The 13,501-nt window shown below is 38.7% G+C and overlaps 2 protein-coding genes across 14 annotated transcripts in view; both read left to right on the top strand.

The window, feature by feature from the left end:
- Positions 1-13,501, top strand: part of NCOA2 (nuclear receptor coactivator 2) — a 310,720-nt gene that overhangs the window by 257,040 nt on the left and 40,179 nt on the right. For all 13 annotated transcript variants that reach the window (XM_074386756.1, XM_039464456.2, XM_039464455.2 and 10 more), the window contains 2 exons: positions 1,631-1,778; positions 4,128-5,397. In XM_074386756.1, the coding sequence (XP_074242857.1) occupies positions 1,631-1,778; positions 4,128-5,397 (1,418 nt within the window). The remainder of the gene's footprint in view (positions 1-1,630; positions 1,779-4,127; positions 5,398-13,501) is intronic.
- On the top strand, positions 36-530 carry LOC104650017 (cytochrome c oxidase subunit 7C, mitochondrial). Its single transcript, XM_010330438.2, has one exon. The coding sequence runs from the start codon at positions 205-207 to the stop codon at positions 394-396; it is 192 nt and encodes a 63-aa protein (XP_010328740.1). The 5' UTR covers positions 36-204; the 3' UTR covers positions 397-530.

Genomic DNA, 13,501 nt, shown 5'->3' with positions numbered 1-13,501 from the left:
AATGGTTTAAGAGGAACTAAATTATATGTCTTTTTTAAAAAAACTGAACTGAAATGTTCTTTTTTAATATGTAGTATAAGACAGTTATAAAACAGTAGCTTTAAAAGACAAATCTCGAAGGTCGTGAAGAAAAGGTTTTGGTGAGGTGCCGCCATTTCTTCCATCCTCGGTCTCTGCGGCTTTCGCAGAGCTTCCAGCGGCGCTATGTTGGGCCAGAGCATCCGGAGGTTCACAACCTCTGCGGTCCGTAGGAGCCACTATGAGGAGGGTCCTGGGAAGAATTTGCCATTTTCAGTGGAAAACAAGTGGCGGTTACTAGCCATGATGTGTTTGTACTTTGGATCTGCATTTGCTACACCCTTCTTAATATTAAGACACCAACTGCTTAAAAAATAAGGATGTTTCCGCTCATCCATTTAAAAGATATGAAGAAGATTTTAAGAGATGCAGTCTCTGGGAAATGGATCAAACTCACATGGCATACTAGATATGTGTGTAAATAAACTTATGACATAAAAAAAAAAGACAAATCTCAATTATTTTAAGAAAAACTATATTAACCTAGTTGATTTGTGTTATATTTTGTTACTGTCTTGAAAATAGAAGCATCTGACCCCTTAACTAAAAGTTAAACCAATTCCAATGTTGCTAAGATTTGCACTTTTATTGTTTCAGTTTTGTTTAGCCTTTTTTTCTCTGAATAGGTCCTTCTTTGTTTATTCTTGATTATCCTTGATTGTTTATGTTTTACTTCCTGTTGTCCTAACCATGAAAATAATACTTCTTACACAGTGAAAAACAGGACTGGGGAAAAGTAGTGTGTGAGATGATGGACTGAACAGTACGTAACTTCGAGATGAATATTCATTGAATATATTTAATGTCATAAATTTTATTTTAATAGTTGTATCAGTTTTACAAGGAAATTAAAGTCAAATTGCGTACGTAAGAGATAACGTGTTTATACATTATATTGTTTTCTACCATTTTTAAGCAAATTGTTGAAAAGCCTGTTTGAGCTGATAAATGGTTTGCACTGTTTTGCCATGATAATAAATATATTAAAGGGCTGGGCAGAGTGGCTCACGCCTATAATCCCAGCACTTTGGGAGGCCAAGGCAGGTGGATCCCGAGGTCAAGATATCAAGACTATCCTGGTCAACATGGTGAAACCCCGTCTCTATTAAAAATACAAAAAAATTAGCCGGGCATGGTGGTGCACGCCTGTAGTCCCAGCTACTCAGGAGGCTGAGGCAGGAGAATTGCTTGAACCCAGGAGGCGGAGGTTGTGGTGAGCTGAGATTGTGCCATTGCACTCCAGCCTGGGTAACAAGAGCGAAACTCTGTCTCAAAAAAAAAAAAAAAAAGAGTTTTAAGAACACAGTTTGAGGGTCCAGGCTCTTTCTTTTCTTCATAAGAAAAACAGATAATTGAGGTCATTGGTATTTTGAGTGAAAAGTAAATGTGCTTTTAAAATCTTATGTTTTAATATCATAAAGTATTACTTATAACTCTTTAACATGCTGGTGGGAAACTATTATGAAACTTAATGAAGTTGATTATTATGTCTTGTCCTCCCCAACTCAATTTTTTTTCTAAACATGCCTTCTGTTTCCTTGCTTGCCTGCAGTACTGAGACAAGGATTGGCATTCAGTCAAATCTATCGCTTTTCCTTGTCTGATGGCACTCTTGTTGCTGCACAAACGAAGAGCAAACTCATCCGTTCTCAGACTACTAATGAACCTCAACTTGTAATATCTTTACATATGCTTCACAGGTAATCCTAGTTCTAAGAAGTCATTTTTCCCTTTCCAAGTTAAGAGGAGATATTTCAAAAGCAGCAAATCATTTTAGAGCTTTGCAGATTTGTTAGCTATTTCTTCTCATCAATCCCAGTAATGTAAAATATAACATTAAATTGTTACTAACTGTTGGCTAAAAGACATAATATAATTGGTTAAATATAATATAATTGGTTGAATCCTGAGAGGCAGAACCCATGGATACAGAGGGCCGTAATATAATTGGCCCTCTGTATCCATGGGTTCTGCCTCTCAGGATTCAGCCAATCACAGATGGAAAATATTTGGGGGGTGGGAAATATATATATATATATATATATATATATATAAAATGTTATACTGTGTTATATTAATTGTATTATAACTATTCACCCTGTATTAAATATTATAATAAATTATTGTCTAGAAATGGTTTAAAGTATATAGGAGGATGTATGTAGGTTATATGCAAAAACCGTGCCATTTTATATGAGGGACTTGAGGATCCATGGATTTAGTGTCTGCGGCGGGGGGCAGGGTGGAGGCTAGAACCAGTCCCCCATACACCAACAAACAACTGTACTGGCGACGCAGGCAAAATAGGACTCTGCTTTGAATTTTAGCCTTAACACTAGTGAATTGTAAAACCCAACTGGAAGAACACAGGGCTAGCTAACTTTGCTCAGACATGATTGCCCATTACATTGTAAAAGGGAAATTTATTGAGCAGCTCCAAGTAGCAACAAATGCAGGGCAGGAATATTGATGTCAATGGTGTGATTTCTATTTCTGCTCCTGTGTGTTTAAATGTAGAATTTTTTTTTTTTTTTTTTTGAGACAGAGTCTTGCTCTGTGTCACAGACTGGAATACAGTGATGTGATCTCAGCTCACTGCATCCTCTGCTTCTTGGGTTCCCAGGCAATTCTTGTACCTCAGCCTCCTGTGTAGCTGTGATTATAGGCGTGTGCCAGCCTTGAGTGATCCTTCCACCTTGGCCTCCCAAATTGCTGGGATTACAGGTGTGGGCCACCATGTGCAGCCTAAATCTAGAACTTTCTATGTATATATTTACAAATGATATTTTAGATTTTTGATCTCAGGTTTAAATTAACTTCTTAACATTAGACCTTACATTGATGGGTAATAAACATTTTCATGAAAAATGAAGATAAAGAAATTGAATGTTGATTTTTAAATAAATGTCATAAACCATATTGTTTTAGAGTACATATTTAGGACAATGATTAAATTTCAGTAGTTATCTAATATTTATGTATATGCTGTGGAAACTTTATGAGATCCTATCAGTAAATATATAATGCTACTCCGGCTGAGGAGTCACATTTTATCACATTTCTCAATTCACTGTCTATTTAGGAGTAAAAAAATCAGGCAACCCTGTTTGCCAACTGTTAATAAATCTAACCTCAAACTAAAACAATTTGAAAGTGATTACAGATGTGGCAGATTTCATCCACCTAACCAAAAGCTGATGTTTGACAATTTGTGAAACCTGTTTTATTTGGATTTGTGAACATATTTGGTAACTCAAAAGTGACTGCCAAGGCTGTAAATTAAAGCTCATAGAACTTGCAAAATCATCCTGCTCAGAAAGCCTGCTTTTAGTCATTAGTAAGGAGATGGAATGGAGTTATCCAGGAGTAGAAGAATCAGATCACAAACTAAAGTCACTCTGAACTTCCCTTCCCATGCTGTTGGCTCTGAGGTCTCCCTGACTTGGAGGGGTGTGGGGTGAAGAGGTGAGTAGAAATCTGTTGAACAAGGTGATCTAATTCTAAACAGTTTTAGTAACTCTTAGTTCCAGAACTGGCAGAGTTTCTCTTAACAGTTAGGGGCAAGTTGTTTTCCCCTAAGTTTGTTCATCTTGAGCCAAGTAGTACGTATCAGAGCTCTGGGCTTACAGATGTGTCTATTGTTAGGAATTATAATGTCTGGGAAAAAAATTGAAGACAGCTCTTCTCATTTCTTTCAGACAGTACAAACTCTTAGCTACTCATGAGAAAAGATATATTATGTAATTGGAACCCTGATATTGTCTTGTCTAGTAAATGTAATTTCAATACAATAGTAGTCAAATTTAAACACACCCCCTCTGTAAAACCAGACATCTTAATGAGTTGCCTGAAAAACATCCCTCTTGGTCCAACACTGTACATGTTCAGTCTTGTCCGTAATTGCAGATGGTTTCAACAAAGTATTATCTATCCTTTAAATGTAGTCTGTTCTTTTAAAGTGAAGAGGCCACCTCATTTTTAAAAATTAGTAACAACTTGCTAAGTATTTTTCCGTTTATCTTACATTTCTTTCTTTCCTCGTTATACAGAGAGCAGAATGTGTGTGTGATGAATCCGGATCTGACTGGACAAACGATGGGGAAGCCATTGAATCCAATTAGCTCTAGCAGCCCTGCCCATCAGGCCCTGTGCAGTGGGAACCCAGGTCAGGACATGACCCTCAGTAGCAATATAAATTTTCCCATAAATGGCCCAAAGGAACAAATGGGCATGCCCATGGGCAGGTTTGGTGGTTCTGGGGGAATGAACCATGTGTCAGGCATGCAAGCAACCACTCCTCAGGGTAGTAACTATGCACTCAAAATGAACAGCCCCTCACAAAGCAGCCCTGGCATGAATCCAGGACAGCCCACCTCCATGCTTTCACCAAGGCATCGCATGAGCCCCGGAGTGGCGGGCAGCCCTCGAATCCCACCCAGTCAGTTTTCCCCTGCAGGAAGCTTGCATTCCCCTGTGGGAGTTTGCAGCAGCACAGGAAATAGCCATAGTTATACCAACAGCTCCCTCAATGCACTACAGGCCCTCAGCGAGGGGCACGGGGTCTCATTAGGGTCATCGTTGGCTTCACCGGACCTAAAAATGGGCAATTTACAAAACTCCCCAGTTAATATGAATCCTCCCCCACTCAGCAAGATGGGAAGCTTGGACTCAAAAGACTGTTTTGGACTTTATGGGGAGCCCTCTGAAGGTACAACTGGACAAGCAGAGAGCAGCTGCCATCCTGGAGAGCAAAAGGAAACAAATGACCCCAGCCTGCCCCCGGCTGTGAGCAGCGAGAGAGCCGATGGGCAGAGCAGGCTGCATGACAGCAAAGGGCAGACCAAACTCCTGCAGCTGCTGACCACCAAATCTGATCAGATGGAGCCCTCGCCCTTAGCCAGCTCTTTGTCGGACACAAGCAAAGACTCCACAAGTAGCTTGCCTGGTTCTGGGTCAACACATGGAACCTCGCTCAAGGAGAAGCATAAAATTTTGCACAGACTCTTACAGGACAGCAGTTCCCCTGTGGACTTGGCCAAGTTAACAGCAGAAGCCACAGGCAAAGACCTGAGCCAGGAGTCCAGCAGCACAGCTCCTGGGTCAGAAGTGACTATTAAACAAGAGCCAGTGAGCCCCAAGAAGAAAGAGAATGCACTACTTCGCTATTTGCTAGATAAAGATGATACTAAAGATATTGGTTTACCAGAAATAACCCCCAAACTTGAGCGACTGGACAGTAAGACAGATTCTGCCAGTAACACAAAATTAATAGCAATGAAAACTGAGAAGGAAGAGATGAGCTTTGAGCCCGGTGACCAGGTAAGTTTTGTCACATCTTCTCCCAGGTGTACTAATCTGTATCCATCAAGGATTTTCTCCATAAGGGCATTATGAAGCCTCAGGTGATTGGATAAAAATAAGTTTTCTCCTTTGTTGTTCTTACCTTGAAATTCTCACTGAAGCTGTGTGTTTCAAATACTCTTCCTAGCAAAGAGTGACATTGTTATAGAACATGGATGGGCAGGCCTTTTATTTTGAGGACCAAATGGTAAGTATTTTAGGCTTTGCAGGTCATATAGTCTCTGTCACAACCATTCAGCTCCACCATTGTAGTACAAAAGCAGCCACAGACACTGTAAACAAACTTGAATGTGACTTTGCTCCAATAAAACATTGCTTATAGATGCTGAAATTTGAAGTTCTTACAAGTATCTTGTGTCACAAAATATATTAATTTTTTTGTAACCATTAAAAATTGGAAATTCATTCTTAGCGCATACAAAAACAGGATTTAGCCCACAGGCTGGTGGTAGTTTGCTGACCTGTTATAGAAGCTGCCTGAATTGGAAATAATCACTTCCTTGAAACTGGGCTTTGTCAGAACAGATTTAATTGAATTATTTCTTATTTACCTTTCTCTATTTTTAAGATCAGAGTTTAACTGGTTTTGAAACTCAGTGAAGGTCATTCTACTTCTATTTATTCTTAATTTTTTTTAATTTTTTTTTTACTTCTATTCTTAACTAAACTTCTGATTAGTGCAAAAGAATTTCTTAGACCACTGGTATAAAAAATATTTAAGAGGGAAAAGGATAGTAGAAAGGAGAGAGAAAGGTTGATCTGGTATTAGTACATCTGAGCCATGGTATATAAATTCAAAACTAGAATAATAGGCTACATTATCTGCTGTTCCTGCCTGAAAAATAAATTCCCTGAAAAAAATTCAGAATACGTAAAGTGATGGTCAAAATAATTCTTATTTATACTTGACAAATTAAAATTGTATATATTTATGGCATACAACTTGTTATTTCGAAATACATATCCTGGAATGGTTAGATCAAGCTAACTAACAAATATATTACCTCACATACTTTTTGGGATACAAATACTTAAAATCTATTAGTGATTTTCAGGTATATAATAATGTTATTACTAACTGTAGCCACGATGTTGTACAATAGATCTCTTGAACGTATTCCTCCTGGCCAACTGAAATTTGTGTCCTTTGACCAACATCTCAACCTTTCCACCCCGAATCATTCTTGATAATACTCTAAGGTGATAATGGCATCACAGGGAAAAAGTAAGCTATTATTTTTCTTCATTAAAAAACAAAAACAGACTGAGCAAAGTGACTCATGGCTCTAATCCCAACACTTTGGATGGCCAAGGTGGAGGATTGCTGGAGGACAGGAGTTCCAGACCAGCCTGGGCAACATGATGAAACCCCGTTGCTATAAAACATAAAAAATTAGCTAGGTGTGGTGGCATGTACCTCTAGTCTCAGCTGCTCAGGAGGCTGAGGCTGCTTGAGCCCAGGAGTTGGAGGCTGCAGTGAGCTATGATTGCACCACTGCACTCCAGTCTAGGCAATAGATTGAGACCCTATCTCAAAAAATAAAAACCCGTTTAAAGAAAAGATGCATTATTAACAGCCACAGTGACTTTGTATGAGACATTTCCTGGGGAATCAATGACCCAAGACTTCACCCTGGCCATCACTTTCCTCTAGTCCCTGGATATTCCCCATACTTCTTATCTGTTTTTGAGTCATGATTGGTTAAGAAGTGAAAAAGCCAAGAGGGCCTTCCTATTTTAAATGGCTCAAGTTTTGTTTTTTTTTTTTTTTTTTTTTTTTTTTTGGAGACGGAGTTTCGCTCTTGTTACCCAGGCTGGAGTGCAATGGCGCGATCTCGGCTCACCGCAACCTCCGCCTCCTGGGTTCAGGCAATTCTCCTGCCTCAGCCTCCTGAGTAGCTGGGATTACAGGCACACGCCACCATGCCCAGCTAATTTTTTGTATTTTTAGTAGAGACGGGGTTTCACCATGTTGACCAGGATGGTCTCGATCTCTTGACCTTGTGATCCGCCCGCCTCGGCCTCCCAAAGTGCTGGGATTACAGGCTTGAGCCACCGCGCCCGGCCAATGGCTCAAGTTTTTGTCCTTGAAATTTGTTGTTCAAGTGGATATTTCATGTGTTAGTGTCTTCAGTGGATGGAGAGAGGGAAAGCACACCCTTTGCTGTACCCTGGGGCTCTGCTGAGTCAGTAGAGCTAACCCAGAGGCAGGTCTGGGCTTGAGAGCCATCGTCAGGCAAGCTGAGGCCACACTTGCTCTTCTAGCTGGGCTCCATCTGGGCTTCCAAGCACTTGGCTTTCTTGTTTCTTTCACGTTGATGCCTTGACAGCTGCTGCCATTCCTAAAGGTCAGATATAATTTTTCAAGACTTCATCCCATTTACAAGGAAAACAGAACCAAATTATATAAACATCTTGGGTATTAATCCTTAAACTTAGATGTTAGTGCAAGGTTTTATTAGCAGCTATTCCATAATGCTATAAAATCAATAAATGGGGAAACCGGTGTCTCAGCAGAAAATTAATAGCAATGTCTTGGATAAAGTGAAGTGTAAAACCATATTGACACCTGTAAATGTTTTAATCTTTTGAGGTTTACTAGATTAGAATCTACACAGCTAGTGGCAGTTCAGAGTGGCAGGCATAGTGGCACTTAGATCTCTTGACATACGCTGGAGGGCAAGATGGTCTCCCTCAGTTTAGTGTCTAATGTGGCCAGGCCCTCCCTCTGTAAACAATTTATTTCTATCTCAGGCCTGATCTAAGGCCCTAGGGACTTACAGGGTCAAGGAAAGGGGACACTTTGGTATTTCTGTATTTATTTATGTGATTACACTAACTTCAGACAAGAAACTGACAAAAAAAGGAGTTTTTTTAGTCCTTGAGTCACTTGCAGTTTCAGATTATTATTTAGGAGAAATGTTTTTCTGGTAAAAGTTGTCTCAACTAAGAAACATAAAGCCCAGAGTATAATCAGCACAGCTCTGTTTTTGGGGGGAATCAAAAAGCAGTGTACACAGGCACACACACATGTGCACACACACAGAGGCATATATAGTAAGTATATTTTTCTTAATGAAATCCAGTCCCTGGTCTCACCCTCCCTTCACTCCCATGTAAAACTCCACCAGAAGTACTGCTTTAGAGCAATTTTAACATCAGAAACATTGCAGCTTGAAAAGTTACCACAGGAAGTGTGTATTACCTATATTTAGATCAAAGTTGGAATGACTGACTTTTGGAAAAAACAAAAAAAAACAATGATTCTTTCACTTCTTGCTCACCTTCACTATTTCCAAATACAAGTTAATTACATCTCCTATTGATTGCTTTACAGACTTACTGAAGACTTTTCTTTCAAGGGAATACAATAAGTTATTTAGTTAGTGAGATAAACTATTAGTGAGTCTGAATTGCACAATTAACTGTCTTGTTATTTTGATTCAGAAAAGAGCCATTGACTGAGTGTGTGTTTAATCTATTACTAACTTATTAAGAACAGGAAGTACTTCGATGGTGTTATTATACCTAAAATAGCATTTTTTTACTGGGCCGAGTAAACAACATTTGTTTCTACAGCATTTTCTAACCAACAGGAAACAGTAACAGAAAAATTTCCAATATGTTTACAGACTTTTAAGTTATATGCTTATTTACACAGTCGAGCATGCTTTTAATACCTAACCAAATGCTGCTGAGACATGTAGGATAAGGGTTTGGAAATAGTCTAAAAAGAATTTCTTCTTGGTATTTGACTCCATTAGAAAGGTAAACCATATTTTAAACTGATAAGTGTCCTGAACATTTATCTCCGGATGTCATAGAATTGTATTACCATTTCTTAGCAATTTTGTACTGGCAAATATGGTAAAATTAAACTTTTTATTTAAAATATTTTGAAAAGATGCTTCGTAATTTATTAGAATACTGATGTTATTAAAATGCATGTGCTTTTTATATTTCCTGCAGAGAAAAAGTTGATTTGACATGAAAAAATCCTAAAACCAGAAAAATGAAAAATTAAAGAAATCAAGTCTAATTTTCATTTTGTAGAACTTTTATAAAAATCTTTCTGACTCATTTTCTGCCTGAAATAGTTTAAACTAACAACTCAAATTGATGTGGCTAATTTGAGCATTCAAATAGATGCCTAAGCAAAACTTTGAAGTATCTTGGCAAAGCATTTTAAAGGAAGGCATCAATCTTTTTGTCTTGTGAAGAAATTGTCCCTAACAAAGTGGGTAGAGACTAGAAGAAATTTTGATGAGAATTAAAGCATACAAAAATTGAGAGGAGAAAATTTTTTATCAGAAACTTAATATAATCAAATTTATTCCTTCCAAAACTTATGTGAATAGAAAAAAAAAATGCTGTAGTCATCAAATGTTACTGTTAACCTGAGGGTTATAGATACTCTGAACTTTTATCTCCTTGAAGAAGAACATGTAAAGTAAATTTATAACAATTAATGTTAAATGTGTGCTCCAAAAATTAACAAGGAATAAACACAGGCAAAGCAATATTATCTCTGGTGGAGAAAATTTCGTAATGCATTTTTCAGATGCTAAGGTGAATGAATTCAAATAGTGTTCATAGTTATGAGCCTCCATAGAACTAGTCCTTTTGATATAATACCAAGAAGATCCTGAATGACTTTTCTTAAGAAAAATGTATTTAGGCTGGGTGCAGTGACCCACCCCTGTAATCCCAACACCTTGGGAAGCTGAGGCAGGTAGATCACCTGAGGTTGGGAGTTCGAAACCAGCCTGGCCACCATGGTGAAACCTGGTTTCTGCTAAAAGTATAAAAAAAATTAGCCAGGTGTGCTAGCACATGCCTGTAGTCCAACTACCCAGGGCACTGAGGCAGGAGAATCACTTGAATCAGGGAGGCGGAGGTTGCAGTGAGCCCAGATCATGCCACTGCACTCCAGCATGGCCAACAGGGTAAGACTCTGTCTCAAGAAAAGAAAGATGTATTTAATTACTTGTCAGAGCTAAACTGATTAGATCAAAATTTGAGAGTCTGTTAAACTTTAATATATGCTTTTTGAAAATAAAGATTATTCGCTGGGTGCGGTGGCTCATGCCTGTAATCCCAGCACGTGGGGAGGCTGAGGTGGGCAGATACCTGAGGTCAGGAGTTTAAGACTAACCTGGCCAGCATGGTGAAATCCCATCTCTACTAAAAATACAAAAATTAGCCGGATGTGGTGTGGTGTCAGGTTCCTGTAATCCCAGCTACTCGGGAGGCTGAGGCAGGAGAACCACTTGAACACAGGAGGCAGAGGTTGCAGTGAGCCAAGTTCGTGCCATTGCACTCCAGCCTAGGAGACAAGAGCGAAATTCCATATCAAAATAAATAAATAAAAATAATAAAAATTATTCAAGAAAAATAATGGATGTTAAATTTTATTATTTAGAAATTATTTGAAATAAATCTGTTTTAACCATTCAAATATACAAACACGTGTGTGTGTTTGTGTGTGTGTTTTTTCAGACAGAGTCTCGCTCTGTAGACCCAGACTGGAGTGCAGTGGTGTGATCTTGGCTCACTGCAACCACCCCGGCCTGGGTTCAAACCATTTTCCTGCCTTAGCCTACTGAGTAGCAGGGATTATAGGCAGGCGCCACCACGCCCAGCTAATTTTGTGTTTTTCGTAGAGATGAGGTTTCACCATGTTGGCCAGGCTGGTCTCAAACTCCTGACCTCAAGTGAGCCACCTCCCTTGGCCTCCCATAGTGCTGGGATTATAGGTGTGAGCCATCACACCTGGCCTAAACCATTTAAATGTACTTTAACATACATACATGTATATAACATTAGACTTATATTAAATTCATACTGTTAGACACAGGAATGAGTAGCTTACAAAGGAAGATCCATTAATTCTGTCGTTAGAACTGTTTCAAAGTACAACAGCTATTTTTCTATTCAGGGTGGTTTACAGTATAATTTCGTTTGTGTGAAAGGAGTCAAGGTAAAAACAAAAGATGCGGCCAGGTCTGGTGGTGCACACCTATAATGCCAGCACTTTGGAAGGCTGAGGTGGGTGGATCACTTGGCCAGGAGTTCAAGACTAGCCTGGCCAACATGATAAAACGCCGTCTCTACTAAAAATAGGAAAACAACCCAGGTGTAGTGGTGCACACTTGTAGTTTCAGCTATTGGGGAGGCTGAGGCAGGTGAATTGCTTGAACCCAGGAGGCGAGGTTGCAGTGAGCCCATAATTGCACCACTGCACTTCAGCCTGGGCGACAGAGTGAGACCTTGTCTCCAAAAAAAAAAAAAAACAGAGAGAGAAAGGTGCGAGTAGTCTAGACTGTTCTTAATATATATTGTCAAAAGTTCCTTTTATATATGTCTGGGATTGGGAGCAAATGTAAGTGTATCCATTGAGAAATAACATACTTTATTTGTATTATTGTTTACATGGACTGATTTATTTTGTATATTTCTCCTATAAGTAATATGCAGAGCTTTCTCAATAGGCAACTTATCACTTGTTATAGCCCACCTCCCTCACCCCCTACACATGGAGCTTCTACCTTTTAAAATGCTCAACATGGGACAGCATTGTAGTAGGAAAACTGGGTTTTATAGAACAGATACAACCTTTTCGGTTTATTAGAGGCTTTTTTCTGATCTATCTTCCTGACAAGTATAAGGAAATTTGCCACAGATTTTTATGAAATATTTTTCTGAAAAGTAAAGGGAATTATAGGAATTTTTATGAAAAAATTACTGACTTTGGGAAGATTTTTTAAATTATGTGTTAATACGATTAAAGTAATTCATCTTGTTGACTCGGTGCCCATTACTTAGTTCCAGGCACTATCCTTGGAGGGCAGTACATGTTTATGCTGGGAGTATCAGTTTATACCTTACATATTCAGCAAAACATGATAAAGAAGATTATAGTAGAGTCACTTTACATACGTATTTGAAGTACATAAAGTCAGTTTTATGTTTCCGGAAGAACAGATGGTTATTAAATGGTTATTTCAGTAGTATGAGCAGTTTTGCCCACCATTGAACTGAATGAATACATGCTGTATTGGAGTGATCATGAGGTGGGTGACATCACTTTGCTGGCTTTTGGTTCCCTTGTGGCTCTAATAGTGTGAACATGTACCTGTGGGCTTTTTAAATGCAGCATGGCCCCTCCATAAACTACTTCACTTTGGACTCAACCAAAGAAATAGTAATTTGCTGTCACTCAGGAGGAAAGACTGTGTTGCCCTTGGAGGAGACACTCAGTGTGGTGCCTTTCTACAGAGCTTAAAGATCATTTGGCCTGTCTGTGACTGTCTGTACTTTAGGCTGCCAGCTCTTACCTTCTAACTCTCCCATATATGCCTCCCTCTTTTATTAAAATTGAGTGGCTAAACTAACTAAAAAATGGTCTTGTAATTGCTCTAACAATGCATTAGGAAAATGGATCTCCTGGTTACCACTAAGCTAGTTGTCTCTGAGAAAAATCAAATAAAATGTCACTTCATTCTATTCTTCTTAACCTGAGAAATATATCCAATCAAAAGACATCTCATCTGGATGTGACATTTGCCACAAGTTGCAAAAATCTTGGCAAATCCAACCTCTGCATGTGGGGGGGATTGTCTGTAGGATAAAAATGTGAGCCATCCTGCTTTAAGTGTAACTCATTATCAGATGTATGCCATGAATTTCATTTGATTTGCCAGTGTAGATGAAAAGAATAGTTGTGGTCAAGGATTCAAAGTCCAATGACTAAGGAAACTAACGTGTTTTCCACCTACACATCAAGAAAATTGTTTGTAGCACTTTCTGCACTGGAAAGCAATCCTAGCATGTAACTCAGCCATTTTCATGTGGTTGGCACTATCTGATTTTAAATATCTGGCACATAGACAGGTTGTATTCAAAATAATATCTGTGAAATCTAGAATAAATTCCAGTTTAGCTTCCTAGAGAAAAGTACTAAATATGAAATAGTAGTGATACTTAGCTTATGTTAGTGCTTGAATTTTGTTTTTTTTAATGGAAGAGAAACTTTATAAACATGTTTTATGGCTTCTCTAGA

This window comes from Saimiri boliviensis, chromosome 15, assembly GCF_048565385.1.
Source record: "Saimiri boliviensis isolate mSaiBol1 chromosome 15, mSaiBol1.pri, whole genome shotgun sequence".
NCBI lineage: Eukaryota > Metazoa > Chordata > Mammalia > Primates > Cebidae > Saimiri > Saimiri boliviensis.
Note: the sequence above shows the minus strand (reverse complement) of the source record. Positions and strands in the feature narration are given on the sequence as shown.

What these genes read in the sequence shown, in the direction of transcription:
- LOC104650017 (XM_010330438.2), top strand. Translation starts at nt 205, where the DNA reads ATGTTGGGCCAGAGCATCCGGAGGTTCACAACCTCTGCGGTCCGTAGG.